This window comes from Lepus europaeus, chromosome 22 (genome assembly GCF_033115175.1).
Source record: "Lepus europaeus isolate LE1 chromosome 22, mLepTim1.pri, whole genome shotgun sequence".
In the NCBI taxonomy this organism is placed as follows: Eukaryota; Metazoa; Chordata; class Mammalia; order Lagomorpha; family Leporidae; genus Lepus; species Lepus europaeus.
This window is the reverse complement of record NC_084848.1, coordinates 31554508-31574992: the sequence shown is the minus strand read 5'-3', so window position 1 is coordinate 31574992 and position 20485 is coordinate 31554508. Positions and strand designations below refer to the sequence as shown.

The 20485-nt window shown below is 49.9% G+C and overlaps 1 protein-coding gene across 3 annotated transcripts in view; it reads left to right on the top strand.

Annotated features, from left to right (window-relative positions):
- SMOC1 (SPARC related modular calcium binding 1) overlaps positions 1–20485 on the top strand; it is a 173018-nt gene that overhangs the window by 55433 nt on the left and 97100 nt on the right. For all 3 annotated transcript variants that reach the window (XM_062181328.1, XM_062181327.1, XM_062181329.1), the window contains exon 2: positions 19064–19229. In XM_062181328.1, coding sequence (XP_062037312.1) covers positions 19064–19229 — 166 coding nt within the window. The remainder of the gene's footprint in view (positions 1–19063; positions 19230–20485) is intronic.

The following is a 20485-nucleotide window of genomic DNA, read 5'->3' as shown; positions in this document are numbered from 1 at the left end:
GGGGGAGAGGAGCTGCGGAAGGAAGGAACAAAGAGCCACAAAGGAGTCAGGAGGAAAGGGGGCAGTGGGAGCCCGAGAGGGACCTTTCGGTGCCCGTGTGGGCTTCAGATACAGCATTGTTCCTACAGGTGCAGCTCTCCGCCTGGCTCTCAAAGGCCGGATTAGGCACATTCAGCCTTTGTTCCCACCGCAGCCGGCTCTCTATTCATTCAAAGGCAGCTTTGTGGGCCCCGGGGACTGAGCTTGGGGGGGAAGAGCCCGGCAGCTCTTCCTGGTGACCGCGCACAGGAGCTGGGATGGGTGCACAGCAGCACGGGCTGCTCTGTCCTCCTGAAAGTACCAGGGCCTTTGGAATGTTTGTGGAAAACAGATGGAAAGGTAACTATTTTGGAGCTAAAGATGTTAAAATCCAGGCATTCTCTTTTTCATAATACATGTTCTTTGACCACTTTTTGAAGACCCCTCATATGCCTGCATTTTAACATTTTTTTAAACAAGTACCTGGGATGTGAACCCATTTCTTTTCTGTGGACATTTTGTTTTATTTTACGATTTATTTAATTTATTTGAAGGGTAGAGTTATAGAAAGAAAGAGGGCGAGGGAGGGAGCGAAAGGTCTTCCATCCACTGGTTCACTGCCCAAATGGCTGCAACAGCCGGGGCTGGGCCAAAGCTACGAGCCAGGAGCTTCTTCCAGTTCTCCAAATGGGTGCAGGGGCTCAAGGACTTGGACCATCTTTTGCTGTTTTCCCAGGCCACAGCAGAGCTGGATTGGGAGTGGAGCAGCCAGGACTCTAACCGGCACCCATGTGGGATGCTGGCGGCTGCTTTACCCGCTACGCTACAACACTGGCCCCTATTTCAGCATTTTTTGCACCAAAATAAACTTATCTTTCAATTACATTGTCCGTGAATTTAGAAATTGTGTTTGAATTTTTATTCAATTTATTTTGAAAGGCAAAGAGGCAGGCAGACAGAGGAGACAGAGAGAGCTTCCGTCTCCTAGTTCACTCCCCGGATGCCTGCAATAGCTGTAGAAGGGGCAGGCAGAAGCCAGGAGCTGGTAACTCCATCTGGATCCCTCCTGGGGGTGGCAGGGCCCCAGCCACTCCAGGTGTCACCTTCTGCCTCTCAGGATATGCATTAGCAGGAATCCAGTAGGAGTGGAGTTGAGACTTGAACCCAGGTACTCTGATGTGGGATGCTGGCATCCCAAGCAGTGTCCTAACCACTGTGCCAAATGCCTGCCCCTTCCGTGAGCTTTTTGGGGCACATTCGTACTGGGGCATGGTGGCGCTGGGTCTGTTCCCCGCCTTGAGGCCATCTGAGTCCTTCTGAGAGGAGCTATGCAAGACTAGAGCAGCCTGGGCCAGCGGTTTGCAAGCTCCCTACAGACATGGCGCGCTTGTTGCATCCAGTCAAATGGCCTGCTCTGAAGCAAGACTATGGGGAGTGTTTTCAGGGCTGGGATGTGCAGGCTGACGTGCACATTATGGTGTGGAAAGAACTTGACACTGATATCTTTTTTACCCACAGCAGAGCCCAAGCAAAAAGTGTGAGTTTTTCTTCTTCTTTTTTTTCCTTTCCAAAATGCATCTTTCAGATAAAGTTCTTTTCAAGTGTTACTCTTTTATTCCTTCAAGCCGCAGAAGCAAATTTATTCTGACTTCAAGCCAGTGACCTCTTATTGGAAAGGTCTAAGACAGAAAGTAAATGGTGAGGCGAGTGGTATTTATTCATTGTAAGATCCTGGATGGCAATTGTGGCCTTGAAATAATATTGGTCTCCTCTTTAAAATATTCATTATTGCCATCTCTGCAAAACAAATAAGACATTTTTCACTATAGTTAGCAACCGTTGTGCTGTTTTTTAATTTAAAAATTTTTGGAACTTAAAATATTTTCCACTTCTTTTTGCCATGGTTTTTATACTGCTGTGGGTTGAAAATCACTGTAATGTGAAATTAGAGAGAAAGAAAGGCACTCGCACAAACGTAACATACAAAGAAAATTGGCTATTTCACAAAATACCCGAAGTTTAGCTTTGATTGCAAACCAATCCTGAGAATCGTTGCTGGCCTCAGTGAAAATACGTTGAACTATGGGACACAGCTTGAAGAACTCTTGATTTAGTTGATAATGGAAGTCATAATATAGTGAGATCTCAGATTTGTCAGACACTTTTTAAGAAGATTTTATTTATTTATTTGAGAGACAGAGTCACAGAGGAGAGAGGGAGAGGCAGAGAGAAAGCTTTCCAAACATCCGCTGGTTCACTCCCCAGGTGGCTGCAACGGCTGGAGCTGGACCGATCTGAAGCCAGGAGCCAGGAGCTTCTTCCGGGTCTCCTACGTAGGTGCAGGGGCCCAAGCACTTGGGTCATCTTCCACTGCTTTCCCAGACCATAGCAGAGCAGCCAGGAGTAGACCAGCGCTCATATGGGATGCTGGCACTGCGGACGGAGGCTTAGTCCGCTACACCACAGCGCCAGCCCCCTTATCAGATGCTTCTTGGAAGACAATCCCCTCTCTGACCCTCTGAACAGCCTTTGGTATTGGACCTGCTATATTCCTTTGTCTCACAGAAGAGGACACCGAGGGTCAGAGAGGGAGGCATGGTGACCAGGGCCACTATGTGAGGACTGGACCCCAGGCCTGTCCCACTGGAAGGCGATGCTTTTAACACTTTGCTGCCCAGGGCAGGGGCATTCCCAGGGCACACCTTCTCTGCCGTGTCCTGCAAAGGCTCAGATCAGGTTTCTGTTGGAAATGTCACAATGGATTGGCGGCTGGGGGACTGTGCTGATCTGGCATTCATCTTTCTCCCTGACCCCTATATGAGGACAGCCCCTTTCTCTCCCATCAGAAACAGAGTTGGGAGTAGGTAGTTAGCTTAGTGGTGAAGGTACCTGCGTTCCACATCGGGGTGTCTGGGTTTGATTCCTGGCTCTGGCTCCCGACTCCTGCTTCCTGCTAATGCAGATGCTGGGAGACAGTGATGATGGCTCAGGCAGTTGGGTCTGTGCAATCCACATGGGAGAGCTGGATTGGATCCCTGGATTATTGTGTGTCCTGCACCATCAGGGCTCCTAACAAATCCAGCCCGTCCCTTGCCTCACAGACGGACCTGCTAAAGTGCAGAGGTAATGTCCACTCTGTCAGCTTGCCCTATGCCATGTTGGAGGGACATCTGACATTTAAACTTCTCAATGTCTGGTTTAACAGCAAAAGAGCCTCAAAAATCAAAAACAAGTTTTGATCCTCTAAAGAAAGACATCTTCTCTGTCTCGGAACCAGAAGGGTTAGAAATGGAAGAATCATTCCTTCTGTCCCTCAGGAGTGGGTTTACTTTGGTTTTCCACTGATCTCCCATTGCTGCCTGCAGAATTTGACATGGTTTTATTTACTTTTCCTTGGCCCAGTGTGAGTCAACAGGAATTCTCTCCTGCTCAGAACAGCCTCACACTTGTGTGAAGTAAGACGTGAGCCTGGGCTCTGGACAGCGGTCATCAATCCTTGTCCAGGCGACTCGGTGGGGATTTTTAGCTTGAGATAGTCTGGCGGCACCAGAATTTACGTGGCACACGGCGGTTCCACACGGGCCGTCCTGTTTTGTTTGTCTGACTTTGCAGGCGCTGTGTGTGTGCATGTACATGTGCACAGTCACATGCATGCATGTATGTGCTCTTGTGTTTGGTGAACTCAAGCTGGACACCAGGATAGCAGCATCTCAGAAAGACGGTGGAACTAGCAATAAAAGGAAACATGCAATGTGAACACAAACAGCTGCAACTGCATTCGAGGCTATAGCAAGACTGGGATTTCCTCTTCTGTTTGTTTTGGTCTGCACTTGCTCAGCTTCATCCCCAGAGCTTAGAGCTGTGAGGGAGTGGATTTCCTCAAGTGCCACGGATAAAGCATTTCTTCCTCTGTTATCGCCCCTGTCGGTGTAAGTCACTCCACTGTGTAAGTGGGGGACAAAGAGGAGCCTGAATGGGCACCACAGGATCTTGCCCAAAAGAAGTGGACACTGAAATGACAATTTTCCTTTATGATAATCCTATGACGTTGGAATCATACCAGTTTCTCTATTTTTGTTTTGTTTTGTTTGTTTTTATGAAATCATGAACTAGTTCTCGAGGTCCAGGAGGGTATAAAACTCCTGCCTCTTCCTCCTGCTCTGTTTGGAGTTTGCTTGGAAGTCTTTTATCGTGGGTGGGCTCTGGAGAGGCTGTTTTGGGCCCCTCCATGTTGATAAGGAGAACAGTAAGTGGCATGAGCAGGAGGACTTTGAAAAGTTCATGGGAAAATAGAATTAAAAGACAAAGTTATTTTGTTGAGAAAAACTTTTGAAATCCAGGTGTAGTTTTTTATAATCCACATTTTCTATGGGCTTTTTGAATGTGAACAGACAGGTATCCCCCAATATCAGAAAACCAACAGCATCAACGTCAAGAATTGCAAATGGTGGACTTGTGCGGGCAAAGGGCAGCCCTCCAGCAGGGTGAGGAAGAAGTCGAGGCTGGCATGAGAGTCTCTGTTTCAGGTTCAGTGGCTCAGTCCTGAGGGTGGCCTACCACCAAGGATGCTGTGTTGGGGGCGGGGCAGGAAGCCAGCTGGTGGGGCTCACTGGCACAACTGGTCCGGTGGAGGAAGGACTGGCAGTGCCTGTGACTTCTGTGGGTGCTGTGAGGGGTCACTAAGCAGGGTCTCCATTCACCTCCTTTGGCAAACAAGTGGGGATATCCTCGGGCTTACATCTGAGACTGCAGGGTAGGCCCTCGGGGAGAGGGAAGCACAGACTTCCCACGCTATTATTTTTGCAAGTAACCTAGCTGGCAGCTTTCTCCATCCATGTCCTCTTGAACAAGAGGTAGCAATTGGCTGTCCCCCACCCCACCCCCCCAAGAGATTACTTCCACAGGGCTCTTCCAAGGCGAGTCTTCTGGGTCTGCGTGCACCGTGCACATACACCTGCTCATGTGCCCAGTGACGGGCATACACCTGCCACAGCCTAGGGACAAGCTCAGCTCTAAGACCCTCGTCTACTCAAGCAGTAACCAGTCTTAGTCCCTCGTTTGGGGTTCCTTCAGTACTTTCACAAACTTGTCATCATTTTTCCATTTGCCCACAAGAAACTCATTGCTGGCCATGGGCTTCATGAGAGCACTGGATCTGGTGAAGGCAACTCCATGCCAAGCTGCGGATTCAGGTGCCGGAGCAGGGCTGGGTCTCATACAGGGGTGAGGAAAAGGCCCTGCCTCGTCCTGTGTCTCTTTGTCACCTAGGCCCCGTAATAGCTGTGAGTGCCCCGGATTTCTTCCAAGGGTCTTGAGTCTCTTGAACACCCCTTCCAGCTTCTGCACCTCCTATTTTGCCCCAAATCTTACCAAATAATTCTGGCTGTTCGGGGACCTTGACCTTCTAATCAGCGGGACCCCCAGTCACTACCCAGTACTCAGCTAGATCAGAACCAATCCCAGTCACCCCCTTCCAAAGTCATTAACCCCACTTCCAACCACACTCCTCCCTCAGTCCCCCAGTTGTAAAACATACATCACAGATCTCTGGGCACACATGCTGCAGTGATGGTAGGACAGGGTGGGGGGTTGGGGGCAGGGGTGTGGCAGTGTCCGGGCCTTGCTGTCATCCAGGCTGCTCGGTGACATGTGAGATGTTTCTGTTCTTAGCAGGCTCAGTGCACACTTGGAGCATGTTGCTGGGCAGAACTTGTAGGAATGTTCAAGGTGGCCTTGTAAGGAGCCACTAGTCTTGGCTGAATAGAGTGCCTCTGCCAGTTGGAGAGATTGTGCTAATCTGACAAACCCTCACTACCAGACACATGTGCCCTGGGGATGAAGGGCAGGGCCCTTAGAGCCATACAGGCCCCAAGGGACATCTTCCTCCTCCTCTTCACCTTTGTAGCCCTGCAAGTCCGAGCCCCCTCTTAAACCCCGCGGTCTCTTGGATGCGCCCCAAGTACAAGACCACTTTGTGGCTCCTTGTGAATTCTGTCAGCTTCGTCTTATGTTTTTCCCCAGTGCTAGTGGGTTGAGAGGATTGGAAAATGCTGGGTCCTGGGACCAGAAGAACCCTGTGTTTGCTTTGCAGTAGGGAAGTTTTTATTGACGTTGATGGCAGAATTGGAGGGATGGGGGGGGGGGGTGGGCACTCGGCTTTCTTCCAGCACTTGCTTTGTGAGTTCTGTTGGTTGATATGTACTGGGAGGGGGCAGTGAAAGCAGGAAACAACAATACATGCTTTTTTCTGATTAAAAGATCTAGGGTGGTGTTTGGCACGGTGGTTAAGACACCTCTCGGGACCCCTTCATCCCATATTTCAAGTGCCTGGGGTCAAGTTCCAGATCTGATATAGGCAGGCATATAAGATAAAATCGACTAAGTGTGGGAGCTGGAAGACCACACCTTCACCACGCTCCTGTGTGATCTCATGACCCTACCTGACCCCACCTGTGTGCCCACCTGCCAATCTGACTAATTAACTACTCCCCTTTGGAAGTGGATTAAAGGCCTGGAGCACGGTGGGCCCAGACCCTTGTTTTTTCCCTCCCTGCCCTTGATCCCCTTGCTGCCCCGCGCCTTCGGGGCACGTGGCTTTCGGGCCACCTGCTCCATGTTTCTGGCCTCCATGTTCCTCCATGTGGCTGGCTCCTGGTGTTTGGTATGGGTCTAGATTTCCTTTTCTCTCTTTGATAATGCCATCACTCTCCTGTGCATTTCTCTCACTGAATAAACAGCTTAAAAACTTACCACGCTGGCTGGTTTATTTGAGCCAGTATTCAGAGTTCTTCTCTGAACTCATGGCAAGAGCCCACACAGCTTATTAGTGTTGGGAAATACTAATAAGCAAATCAGTATCAGCTCTGCTCCTGATTTCAGCTTCCCACTAATGCACACCCTGGAAGGCAGCAGGTAATGGCTCGAGTACTTGGGTCCCTGCCACCCATGTGACAGACCTAGATGGATTTCTGGGCTCCTGGCTTCAGCCTGGCCCAACCTGGCTGTTGTGGGCATTTGCAGAGTGAACCAGTGGATGGGAGATCTCTGCCTGAGTTTCTTCTGTGTCTCTCTGCTTTTAAAGCAAATAAAATAAAATTTTTAAAAATTAAAGTTTTGATGTCCTATTGTTGCTAAAGGAAGGCTAAAACCAAAAGGGTCTTTAAAGCATAGAATTCCTCTCATTCAAAGCAAGTTTCTTCTCTCTAAGATGCATGCTTGCGGCAACCCAGCTCTCCCTTCCCAGCCTCGGGGACGGGCTGCAGGGCTGTCACGTACCACACCGCTCATCTCCCATGTGGCTGCATGGGTCTGGTCATCGCTTCTCCGCATTCATCCAGCGGCTTCAGACTCCTCCTGGCACATTTTTTCAGCCCCGGGATTGCCAGCTCCTAGGGACCGAGCCACGATGGTCGCTTGCCTATAGAGAGGCTGCTGTTCCTGGGGGTGCTGATGTGTTTGGGTTTGCTGAGTATGGGCTCATTGTCTACAAGGCCATGCTCATTTCCCAGGCCCTGCCTCTTCCCTGCCCCCAACATGCCCCTTCTTTTCCCCCCACTCATGCCATGCTCTGGCATAGGGACCCCCTTTTTGGCCTTGCTCTGTACCTTCTGCCCGAGATGTCTAAAGCTTGGGTCTGATCTTGTCTTTTGCTTCACTATCTTCCAATTCTTTAAAAATTTAAAAAAGAAAAAGAGACAGCTGGGAATTTTCAAGATCTTTCATGGTCTTTGCCCCCAATCAGGCGTAGAGCTTGATTGCTTCTATCAACGGTCGTTTCTGAATTATATTCTGAAATGAGTTTGCTCGTCCATTTGGGTGTTTCCACTACCGTGGCTTGGGATGTCCAAGGACATCCCTTTGTGCTTCTAGGAATCTTTCATGACAGTGCTCATGGCCCTTTTTCTGAGAAGTCCTCCCTGTCCCTGTCCTTCTAGTCTGAGCTGTGCTCCCACTGTGACCCGTGGAGTCCAGGCTCAGCGCCCAGCACTCAGCACAGCCTGGGAACACGCAAGGCTCTCAGCAGCTCTTTGCTGAATGGGAGCCTCGTTTTCCCCGTCTTCTTCTCTCCCTTCCTTTCTTTTCCTTTTTAAAAGTTAGCTGTGGCCCTCTTACCTCTTAGACTTCGTGGCACCCTCTTGTCTGTTTATGACTTTGGATTTGCTTCCTGGTTGCTGGCTTCAAAAACACAGTCTCGGTGGAGTTTAACCATATGCATGTCAGTCTTGCAACCAGATTAGCTTTGGGGGATTCTGTTCGTGTTTATTTTCATAACCCCCAATGCACCTTGCACAATGCCTTGTAATTGAAGGAGGCAGGCAGAAAAATCACCAGAAACCGCTGAGTACGTGTGTGTGTGTGTGTGTGTATGGGGGGGATTGGGAACATGCTGTGCCCTTCAAAGCACTCATTACTTGGAATTTCTTTTCTTTTTAGTTTTGTGTTTTATATTTTCTCTTATTTGTTTATTGTGATATAACTTACATGCTATATAATTCTCTTTTTAGCTGCACACTTTTATGAATTTTAACAAATGTGTACAGTCATGTAATGACTACCATAATCAAGATATGGAATATGTTCGTTGCCTCCAAACATCCCCATGTACTGCCCTACACTCCCGGCTCCGGTGGCCACTGATCTGATTTCTGTCCCTTTAGTTTGGCCTTTTCCAGAATGTCATAGAAACAGAATTGTATTGTGTGTAGTGTTTTGAATCCGGCTTCTTTAACTTCAAATAACGCTTCATTTTCTGGTCACCATGACCTGAGTCCTGGCTCTTGCTTTGTGTGCACCTGCTTTTCTTAAAGGTTGGCGTGGGACCTGGTTTTGGGGGTGCAGAGGGGGTCTGTGTGAGTTGGAAGCACCTGAGTAAGCATCCCATTTCTGTAGACTGGGGTCCCAGCTGCCTCATCTAACCCACGGACCCCCTTCCTCATGCTTCTCTGCCCTCTCCCACAGGGGCACCCCTGGGCCTTGGTCGCTGGTCTCTTTGGCTGTGGGGGCACAGTGAGGTGGGAACTGAGCAATTGGGTGAAGTGACCACTAAATTCCTCCCCTGGGGCGGGGGTGGCGGCAGGGTGACAGAGGTCAGGCAGGGCCTGGCTAAAACAACAGAAGTGGTTCCAGCTGCCCAACAGCTGGAGGGGGTGTCTGCTTTCCCTCTGCAGCGTGAAAAGCCCCTTAATCGGGCATGGGGCTGTCAGGCCCCTGGGCGAGGTGTGTGGAGGAAGAACAGACGCTGCCTGGCAGCCAGGCCTCCCCTTCCCTTTGACCTCCCTTATCTCCCCTCCTCCCCCCTGGCGGAGTCCAAGCCGGCCGCCTTTGCACCTGTGTAAATGCAGTGGTCATAGGGTCAGGCAAGGGTGAGAGCCGGCTGGCAGAAAAGAGGGCCGTGGCTTTTCAGTGCGGATGACGGATTCCATGGTGGGTGGGTGAGTGATGTTTTCATGTGAAGCTGCTCCTCGGGAAAAGGGCCCACACTGGGCTTTTGTAGATGGGGAGGCGGACGGTGCGGGGTTGGAGCGTCCCCGGCTGGGCCGCAGCGAGACGTCTGGAATGTGGGTCTCCACTTTGCGTTCCAGGCATCAGCTCCAGGAGTGGTGTTCTCCCCCTTTCAATAGCAGATTTACCTCCAGAAATGCTTTTCAGGTGCTTGAGCTGGGCTTTGACGTCCAAACAAGACAGAAAAGTTAACCCCTCTGTCAGGAAAGTGCTTTGTGTTTCCAGAGACCTTCTCCACTCCTGCCTGCCGGAGGGGCCCCTGCCAGAGGGGACCTCAACCACGGTTGCCAGAGGCAACGGCAGAGCCCCCTCTGCTTCTTGGCCAGCTTTGGTCTCAGCGCTTGATAGCCTTACACTGAGGGGGCCATGTGGTGTAGCAGAAAGAATCTGGGTTGTTAAAATCAGAACGAAAGTAGGGGTCCCAGTAGTTGTTAGCCCAACCTTGCTGAGCCTCGGTTTCCTCCCCATTTGTTCGAGCCATAAACACTACAGAAGGCCCACTTTGGGCAAGGCCTCTGTTGGGCACTGGACATCCAGAAATGTGGCTCCCAGATCTTGGTTCCTGCCTGCAGGGAGCTTACAGCCTAGGGATAGAGGAGGAGCACGATCAAGACCAAGATGGGTGTAATTGAACAATGGGTCATTTAATAATCACAGCTGTGGCACAGGTCCCAGGTTCCTCTGGAAGTCAGATGCCCCGATGCCCCGAGGCTGCAGCCTCTGCCCTGGGACTGGAAGGGTGACTAGGGCTTTGAGAGTGGAAGCACATTTCAGGGAGAGGGGCCAGCCTGTGCAAAGTCCTGAGGTGGGAAGGAGCAGAACAGGGTTGCAATCTGCTGGCCCTGTTACCCGCCTGGCAGGAATACAGGCAACGATTGTTTTCCTTTCCTTTCCTTCCAAGTGGGCATTTGCAGGTGGAGAACACTCGTTGTTATTTATAACAGGGAAGCTGTGGAAAAATGAATTCAGGATGTCAAAAACTGACTTGTAAAGGAATCCATTTAATCACCTGGTTGCTGCTCTTACTCCAGTGCATGTGTTTCCTAGCCGCTAGGAAAAACAGGGTGCTAATTGCATTGGCTGCTTAACTGTAGGATTTTCTACCTTGATGCATGCTCACTTCAGGCTCAGCACCCAGACTGTCTCAGGCTACTGCCTGACTTGTGGGTGAGATGCCTTAGCTCCAAGGTGGTGGAAAGATTTCCTGGAGGGCTGTGTGAGGAGGCTAAGGCCAGGATCACTGGGTCCAGATTCCAAGATCACTTAGTGATGGCTGCTGTGGGTATATGGGCACTGTCTTAGCTACACTGGTGCATTCTTTTCAATGACTCAGGGATTTTTTTTTTCCAGTGCTATGTTTAATGTATGGCTTTCCTTATCTAATAGATGTTCTTTAAAAATTTTATTTATTTATTTGAGATAGAGGGTGAGAGAGAGAGAGAGAATTCCCATCTGCCAGTTCACTCCCCAAAGCCAGGCTGAAGCTGGAAGCTGGGAAGTCAATCTAAGTCTCCAACATAGGTGGCAAGGAATCAACCTGCTACCTCCTAGGGTCTCCATTAAATACCTGCCACTAATAGATGCCCTTTAAAGGAAATGAGCAGATAGCTTCCCTCACTTTATAACCTTGAAAGTTTTAAGTTTTTTGTGATGTTGGACTAAGATATTTCTTTTCACAGTGGTAGAAAAAGGAGTATTTATGATATATTTTAGGTAAAGTTTGCTATTCCTCCATTCATTCTTCAAAGAGGTACTGAACAACTGCTTTGGGTGAGTCACTGTGTTAAGCCTTAGTAAGACACTGTCTTTTTTATTGACTTGTAAGCAGATAAATGATACTGCAGGGGACTGAGGGCTTTGAAAGGAGTGTGGTAGAAGCACCAAGGAAGCTGATGGTGGTGTGTAGAGCATGAAAGTGTTTGCTCTGTAGGTTGATGGTGTCAGTGGCAATGTGGAATTTGAACCTGAATGGTGGAGGGTTGAAGGTTGATGGCAGAGTCAAACATCTAGGCAAGAGACAAAGGGCTAAATGAAGTTGTCATGGGTCAGAGAGGAAAGCCTGCACTAGACAGAAGCCCAGCTGGTCCCCAGGCATTTCAAGGCTCCCAACTGAAGCTGCAGTGAGTGAAGCCATCATAGATGTTCTAGCCCCAAACAAGCTCCCAGCTGAATGCAGTCAAATGTCTTACCTCAGTTGCTACACGTGGAGCAGATGAACCTCCCAGCTGAGCCCAGCCATCCCACAGAATTATGAGAAATCATGAACCACTGCTCAAAGCTACTAGGTTTATCGGTCATTTGTTTTGTAAGTGAAGCAGAGGTGTTAAAAGTGAGTACTTGAAAACGTGTTACATATGAATTTACTTCTTTAAAATTTTATTTGTTTATTTTGCTTAAAAGGCAGAGAGATAGAGACATCTTCTATCCACTGGTTTATTCCCTATATGTCCACAATAGCTGAGACTTGGCCAAATTGAAGCTCTAGGATCTAGGAATTCAATCTAGGTCTCCCACATGGATGACAGGAACCCAAGTCCTTGAGCCATCACAGCTGCCTCCCAAGGTATGCATTAGTTGCAATAGGGAGTAGAGCTGGAACTCGATCCCAAGCACTCTGTTATGGGATGCGAGTATACAAGTGGTGTCTTAACTGCTGCATCAAATTGTCTTTCCACATATGAATTTATTAAAGAAAAACCTTAAATTAGTTTGAGGTTAGCCTGTGTTTTTTTTGAGTACGGTTTCATAACAAGAGATGCTGCTTGGTGCTCCTCCATTCTCCCAAAGCCTGTGGAGGAGCCAGTGATCCAGTTGTTGAATATAGCTCCTGTTCCTCTCTGTAACTGGGAAAAGTATACAATTATGCATGTTACTAGAAAAATGCTTGATTAGAATTTTAGCCTGGTTATATTAGTGTGGTACTAGCAGGTGGAATTTAAGAATGTGAGGACAGCTCTACATTACAAAGAACTGAACAGCTCCTCCCAGATGGACCCTTAGGCTGACTCTGTTGGTCCCTGCATTGCCATGGAAACTTGGCAGTCAGTCCAACCCGACACAGCTTGTGGTCTTGGGGTGGTTTCCCTGAGCACAACCTATGGAAAGGTGTGTGTTGTACTCTGCTGGAGACTGAAGGACAGGGACCAGTGAGTGTGCACTGCAGACAGGAAGGATTGTGGGTCTTACATAGGTTTTGCCTGTCCTGATCTACTCTATTGCATACACAGCCTTCAGTCAGTGGCTTCCTTTCTCAATAGAAAGAATGACTTGTTTCCATGTATATCAAGTGCCTGTCCTACTTTATAAATGTGAGTGAAACACTAGATGCTTAGAGCCATCCACTCCCCCAGGGGAGAGACAACTGCATATGCACAGTTGTTTCAGCCTTTTGTGTTTGGCTTCCGTATTTCACAATCATATTTAACATTGTTATTTTGTTTTTATTGTCTCCTCACTAGGAAGAAGGAAGGGAATCCATGTGAGGATTTTTATGAAAATGCTATTTCCTCCCTAGAGGGAAATGCCTCAGTGTTTGGCTTGTTGGGAGACAGTTTGCCTCTGCTCAACACCAAAACTTTCCACCACCCATGGTTGCTCTGGAATCAGCCCAGACTTCTGTGACTCAGGGGTTCAAGTCCCAGCAGGGAGATTCCAATTCTTTGAGTTTTGCCTCTGTGCTGAGCAAACTGACCGGGGCCACAGACTGAGGCTGTGGACTTGTAGCCTGGACCTCCTGTCCCCTGCAAAGAAAGGAAGGCCATCTTTGTGACTCCAGTGGACTGTGACAAGCTCCTGAGATATCCTGGCTGTTGATCTAGAAGTCATGCACTGATTTCCTATCTAGTTTGAAAATGAAGACAGTGTTTTCTGGATCTGCTTCTTTTCCCCTTAGTCCACTCTTAGCCTGGCGAGGACTAAGGACGACCCCTCCCCTACTTCCATTCCCTCTTCCCACATCCCTTCTTGGTTTGTTTGCTTTATAGCTGGCCTGGTGCATGATAGCCGCCACTAACCACACATGGTCATGTGCATTTTTTTTTTAAAATTATTTATTTATTTGAAAGGCAGAGTTACAGAAAGGCAGAGGCATAAGCAGAGAGAGAGAGAGAGAGGTCTTCCATCTGCTAGTTCACTTCCCAGATGGCCGCAACTGCTGGTGCTGCACCCATCCAAACCCAGGAGCCAGGAGTTTCTTCGCAGTCTCCCACATGGGTGCAGGGGCCCAAGGACTTGGGTCATCCTGCACTGCTTCCCCAGGCCATAGCAGAGAGCTGGATCAGAAGTGGAGCAGCCAGGACTAGAACTGGTCCCTATATAGGATGCTGGCACTGCAGGCGTTGGCTTTACCCATTACGCACCACGACCCTGGCCCCTGTCATGTGTATTTAAATCAACGAAAGGGAAACACAACTACACATTAGGTTCCTCAGTTGCATTAGCAACATGTCAGTGTGTAATAACCATGATGGTTTTGGACAGCACAGGTATAGGACATTTCCATCATGGTGGGAGTTCTGTCCAATTGACTTGGTAGAATTTTGGGGTCCTTAGGATGGTGTTCTAAGTTTCTCTGTCTTACTCTCTCTGTGGTGCCCTCCTAACGTGCTGCGTGGTTACTGCGTGCTCTTTATCTCTATGCTAGGGGGCAGGCTCATGGAGAGCAGGGACCATAGTGGCTGTGTAGTGCTGCCTACTCTTGGTACAGATTGTTCCTGTTCCCAACCTGAGCATGTGGTAGATGAAGAGTTAGTGTTTGGAGCCCTGGAGGTTTGGATGATCCTTGTATGGCAAAGTCGCCCTCTGAAAGCTGCATTTTAGAGAGTTCACTGCCTTTTCTGGAGAGCAATGCCAAGAATACGTAGTTCCTAAAAATGAGATGCCAGGCTGCCGAAGATGGTCATTAGCAATGGCCCGAACGGTCTCTGACCTTTTTACATGGCCTCAGGGGTGAGTAATTTCTGGATGGGAGTCTTCTGGGAGCTCTTCTGAGACCGGGAAGGGTCTCCACATGTTGGGGTGGGTGGGGCTTCTGAGGCTCTTCAACCTGCCTGTTTGCAGACAGTGTCTCCTGGTTACTCAGCTGGTCTCTGGCGCAGCTGCTGTGGTCTCTCTGCTGGCACACAGCAAACCATTTCCAAGCCGGATTTATGGGCTGAAGCTCAATGCCATGGTGAGGTACGAAGCTCTCCTCCCCGACTGGCTGTGGAGCAGACAAGGCAACTTCCCCAAGTTTGAAAACCAACTTTGTCTTTCTCCTCCTCCTTCTCCTCCTCTTCCTCCTCCTCCTCCTCTTCTTCTTCTTCATATATTCTCTTAATAAAAAGAATAAAATAATAATAATAATAATAAATTTCTCCATTTAAATTCCAGAGGAAGATGAGGAAGAAATTATCTAACTCACAATATGTCAACTAACAGTGTTACTGCCAAAGCCCTAGGGGCCAGGATATGTCGCTGTCCTCATTTTACGGGTGAGAAAACCAGAGTCCAGAGCAGTCAAGCAACTTCCCTAAGAATAAACAGCATGCAAGTGTTGGCGCTGGGCTTGGACCCCGGTGTGGGTCCAGAGCTGTGACTCTCACCTCTGGGCGGTGCTGCTGGTCCTTGTGACAGGGACCCTGCAAACAGAAGCGCTGCCCTGCTTGCAGGGATGAACTCACAGCTGCTTCCCTGCAGCATCCTGTGCAGGTAGCCCCACTTTCTGGGCACCCCCGCACCCTGTGAGCAGCTCCTGCTGAGCATCCTTAGCCTGCGCCCGAGCGAGGGCAGGGAGCTCTGGCCCACCTCTGCCAGTGTAATGCAGGCGGGAGCTGGAGGGGAGGACATAGCTCAAGAAAGGCAAGGCTCAGGGCTGGGGGCTGGGGGAGTGGCTCCAGGGGACCCCCCAACTCTTAGGGGTGTCAGGAGCGTGGAAGGCCAGGCTGGGCAGGTGGCACCAGCAGGTTGTGAGGCAGCGCCGCTGTAGGGGTGCTGAGGATGCATTCCCAGGCAGACGTCAGCCTTGTCTTCACATAGCCCAGAGTTGGCCCTGTGCTGTCCCGCAGATCACACAAAGACGTTGGTCTGTACAAAGCGTATTACAAACCAGGAAGGAAAACAGAGGTGTGGGAGATGACCCCAGGGACGCGCCTCACCTGTGAGAGGCAGGGCAAACCCCCAGAAGACATGGTGTCAGAGACGATGGGGTTCCTGATGCCTGGAGCGAGGGGCAAATGCATTTTGTGGGAGAAGCGGAAGCAGAGCAGTGGGCCTGCCGATGCTGAGCACGGCGGCAGAACACTAGCAGCTGAGGCCAGAGAGGGGGCGGGGGCAGGCTCTGCAGGGCCAGGGACACCGAGGGGAGGTCTGGCAGGGGGACATCACTTAAGGGTTTTAAGGAGGGACAACCTGGGGGGGGGGCGAGGCCACAGATCCAGTGCAGGGGTTGACATGTGGACAACATGCCCCCTCCTGTATTGCCATGAGTTCATCCCTCTTGCACACGGCAGCCTGGGATACAGTGGATTACCGTGGATATGGCTTTATATATTTCTCATTTTAACCCCAGAACACTAGACCCTAACACGTGCTGTGCTCCTTTTTTAATTTTAATTTTTAAAGAATATTTGTTTGAAAGGCTGACACAGAGAGGGGGAGAGACACAGAGAGGTCTTCCATCCACTGGTTCATTCCCCAAATGGTTGAGTCTGGCCCAGGCGGAAGCCAGGAGCCAGGAACTCCATCTGGGTCTCTCACATAGATGGCAGGGGCTCAAGTATTTGGGCCATCTTCTGCTGCTTTCTCAGGCTCATTAGCAGGGAGCTGGATCAGAAGTAGAGCAGCCAAGACTCGAACCTGCCTTCCAATATAGGCTGCTGGCTTAACCCATTGCACATCACTGGCCCAGGGCTGTGCTCCTGAGGCACTGTCAGGGCGTTTCTCCTGGGCCTCAGGCAGGACTCAGGTTTAACTGTGAGTGTGGGGAGCTCGGGGCACCCGAGGAGAGGGCCGGATGGCACTGTCCTTCCTGGCAAGGCTCGTGCTGGGGCTCCCGCCCTCAGCTGCCCCCTCCTAGTGCTGAGACACTACCCGGGAAGGAGTTCAGGTAGTGGGAGAGGCTGGCTGTGTAGCGGGGATGTGGTCTGTGTGTTCACAGGCAGGCTTGGACTCTCTTGGAGTTTGGCCAGTGTGGGCTGTGTGTCTCCAGCACTCCCATGAAGGGTGTGGTTCCGCCTCTGGACCTTTGTCTGCGCTTCTGGAGAAGAGTCAACAATGGCTCATCCTTTTGCTTCACCCAAAGGGCCTGCAAATCCATCTGAAACAGAGCATGTCTTCAGACCTTCCCCAACCCTCTTTGAGTTTGGTGTGATTATACGGCCAACTGTAGCATTCCTGGTGGCCAGATGTGTGCTCATGACCTCACTGTACATTGTGGTACAGTGTGTGGATAGTCACACCCTCCACGCAGCTGATAAAGAGCCTCTAGAGTGCCCAGGCCTGTGCTATGCAGGGGAGGGGCACTAGGAGCAGACTTGGCTCTCAAGGCCCCTGTGGTCTAGTTATTGGTTATCGAACAGGAGCTCATGGATTCAGCCCGCTTGTTGTTCTCTGTTTTTTTTTTGTTTGTTTGTTTGTTTGTTTGTTTTTTTAATTATTTGACAGGTAGAGTTATAGGCAGTGAGAGAGAGAGACAGAGAGAAAGGTCTTCCTTCCATTGGTTCACTCCCCAAATGACCGCTATGGCCGGAACTATGCTGATCCGAAGCCAGGAGCCAGGAGCTTCTTCCTGGTCTCCCATGCAGGTGCAGGGGTCCAAGCACTTGGGCCATCTTCCACTGCCTTCCTGGGCCACAGCAGAGAGCTGGACTGGAAGAGGAGCAGCCAGGACTAGAACCTGGCACCCATATGAGATGCCGGCGCCGCAGGCAGATTAACCAAGTGAGCCATGGTGCCGGCCTCTGTTCTCTACTTGTGTTCTATAGTTGTTAACAAGGGGTTCAGGGATAAAGGGTTCATGGTCAGAGAGGGAGAGAGAGAGAGGGAGGAGATCCCTTCCATTCGTTCACTCTGCAAATGCCCTCAGGGGCAGAGCCAGGAACTCAATCCAAGTCTCCCATACAGGTAGCAGGAACCCAAACACTTGATCCACCACTGCTGCCTCCCAGGGTCTGCATGAGCAGGAAGCTGGAATCAGAAATGGAGCTGGGAATCAAACCCGGGCCCTCTGATGTGGGATGCAGGCATCTTTACCAGTGCCAGGCCAAACACCTTCCCCTCAGTCAAATTTGGAAGATGCTTTATCCTTTGTACCCTTTCATCTGGTTATTGATTTCTGTGTAACAAGATACTACAAAACTTAGCCACTTAAAACCAACAGCATAGTACTGTTACCTGTTATAGTTCCATACGCTGACTGGGCTCGGCCCAGTGGTTCTTACCTGGGGGCTCTCAGGCAAGTACTTACTTCTGTCTCTGTCAACTACAGTCAGTTGACAGCTGGGGCTAGACTCACGTGAAGGCTTCTACACTCATGTGTTTCTGTGCCTGGGTTGGCTGGGGGTGTCTCTTTCCATGTGGTTTGCCACCTGCTAACTTGGGCTTCCTCACAATATGGCAGCCTCACGGTTGTGGTTGCTAAGCTTCCTACCTGGTGGCCGGTTTCCCCCAGGGCGAGTATAGCAAGGGGCCTAGGTGGAAGCCTCAAGGCTCCGTCTGACCTGTCTTCCAAGTCCCCAGATCCCGCTTCCACAGCAAGTTACCGAGGCCAATCTAGATTCAAGCAGGAGGAAATCAGACTCTGCAGCTATGGGCGGGGCAAATAATCTGTAGCTATCTCCAGTTTACTGTGCCTCTTGGAGATTCACGAGGCGTAAGAATGTGCCAGAGGTATCCGAGAAGTCCGGTGCTAAAGAGATCTGTTTCACTCGGCGTTCCCCAAGCTGATTATTATTGCTGTTTTTTAAAATCAGGAAACCCTTTTCTTATGGAAAAAAAAATCATTTGTTTTCTTCCACAGAGCAGATTTGGGGCTCAATACAATTAGCTGATGAGTAACTCTTTTCAAAGATGAAATTTGGTTTCTGATTTAAGGAAGCACCCAAATAGAGGTGGTGTGACCATTTGCAAGGAGGGAGATGCCAAGTGTCCTAGAAGTTAAAGGTTTGATTGCACTTCCGGGAGATCTAGGTTCAAATTCAACCTCCCCCACTTCCAGATATGTGACGCTGGGCAGGCCTCCACTCTCCTGGCTCTAGCTCCCTCAGCTACGTGCTGGTTTCTACTTCAGAGGGTTGCTGTGAGAACTAAGGAGATCCCATCTGTGAATTTCTTGGCACAGTGCCTGTTAATGGTCCCTGAGACATTGCTGGGCTTATGATGCCTGGACAGTGCCTTCCCTGGTGAGACTCTGGCTGCGGAGCCCCCTTCACCTCTAGGGTTTTATAACTTTGGGTTTATTTGGGACTTGTTTTCCTAAGGGCCAACCAGTCCTATAAGTCCTGGACTTTCACCTGCTTTTCTTGGCAAAAGTAACCTCTCTACCCTGTCACTTTTTTTTCCCAACTAGTTCCTAATAAGTGACCGTGATCCTCAATGCAACCTCCACTGCTCCAGGACTCAGCCCAAACCCATCTGTGCCTCTGACGGCAGGTCCTACGAGTCCATGTGCGAGTACCAGCGAGCCAAGTGTCGAGACCCAAACCTGGGTGTAGTCCATCGAGGGAGATGCAAAGGTGAGTGTGCACCTGCGTATGGCCCAGGAGAGGCTCCTGGCATCACTTTCAGCAAATCACCTTCCCCCACCCCCTCCCTGGAGCTCCAGATGAGTTGGTTCATTTGGTTTGCTCACCTATCCTGCCTCTCTGCCCCTTCCTGCTGGGTGTAGAGGAAGGAGAACTGGCCTATACCTAGGCAGAGATGGGGACCATCTGGGCCATGGACTGTGTAAGGCTCACAAAATCATTTGGTCTGGCCCTGCCAAGGCAACCACAGTCAGGACTCTAAATACCCTAAGTCTATAGCAGGCTAATTTTTAAGTGGTTAATTTTGCATGGCCCACGAATGATGTTATAAATCTCCAAATGGCAGAATAAAGGTTCCCCACCCCGAAGGGATGAGCACTTTTCTGTCTTTCAGGTGCTCCCACCAGGCAAGAGCTGAGAGCCTCCCGCTGCCATCTGTCTGGTGCTTTGTTTGTTTGTCTGTTTTCTCGATGGAGTTGTAAGCATTACTGCTGGCTCCTGAACTGGCATTTCAAGTTGTTGGCCAACAGATGTATTTTGTTGGATCTGCTCACATGTCTAAAAATGTGAAGAACATTTGAGAACACATTTAAAAATTGGGAGATTCCACATGAAAATCTGGCCAGTTGCACCTCTCTTCCAAAATCGGAAGTCCTGGTAATTTTTGGTCTATGTTTCTGCAAAGCCTGTACCTATGGCTGCAGCTGGGTCATAGTCTCTCCCAGGGGAGCCTGTTTTCCGGTTTGCCACGGTCCTCAGCTCTCCTGGTAGTGTCTCAGCCATGCCTCTCTAGCTTCCTTAGTCCTGTAGAGACTGGTGTCTGTGCCTCTGGATTGCTAGAGCCATCGCGAGAGTTGGAGGAGGCTCAGCCCTGGTGCCCTGGCGCCTTTGATGTTATGAAGAAAGTGCTTGTGATTCTTGAATGACAAACCATCTTTGAGACCCCTCAGGCCTGCTAGTTTTAGAATAAACTCAGTAAAAAACAATGGAAGTGAAACTTGTTTATTTCCTAGATGAGGGTGGGGGTACTTGGGACACAAAATAAGCAGAACCTGATATAAACCATGAACCCCATCACCCACTTTTCTGAGAATCACCTTAAGGGGAAGAGGAGGCTGTGTGTGTGTGAGGTGGGGTGGGAGGGTGTGAGTTGAGGGCTTCCCGGAGGTGGAGTGGTTTCCTCTCATGGGGCAGCCTTTTTGTCCAGGCCTCAGTGAGGAACCCGAGTGCAATGAGAAAGACGCCCC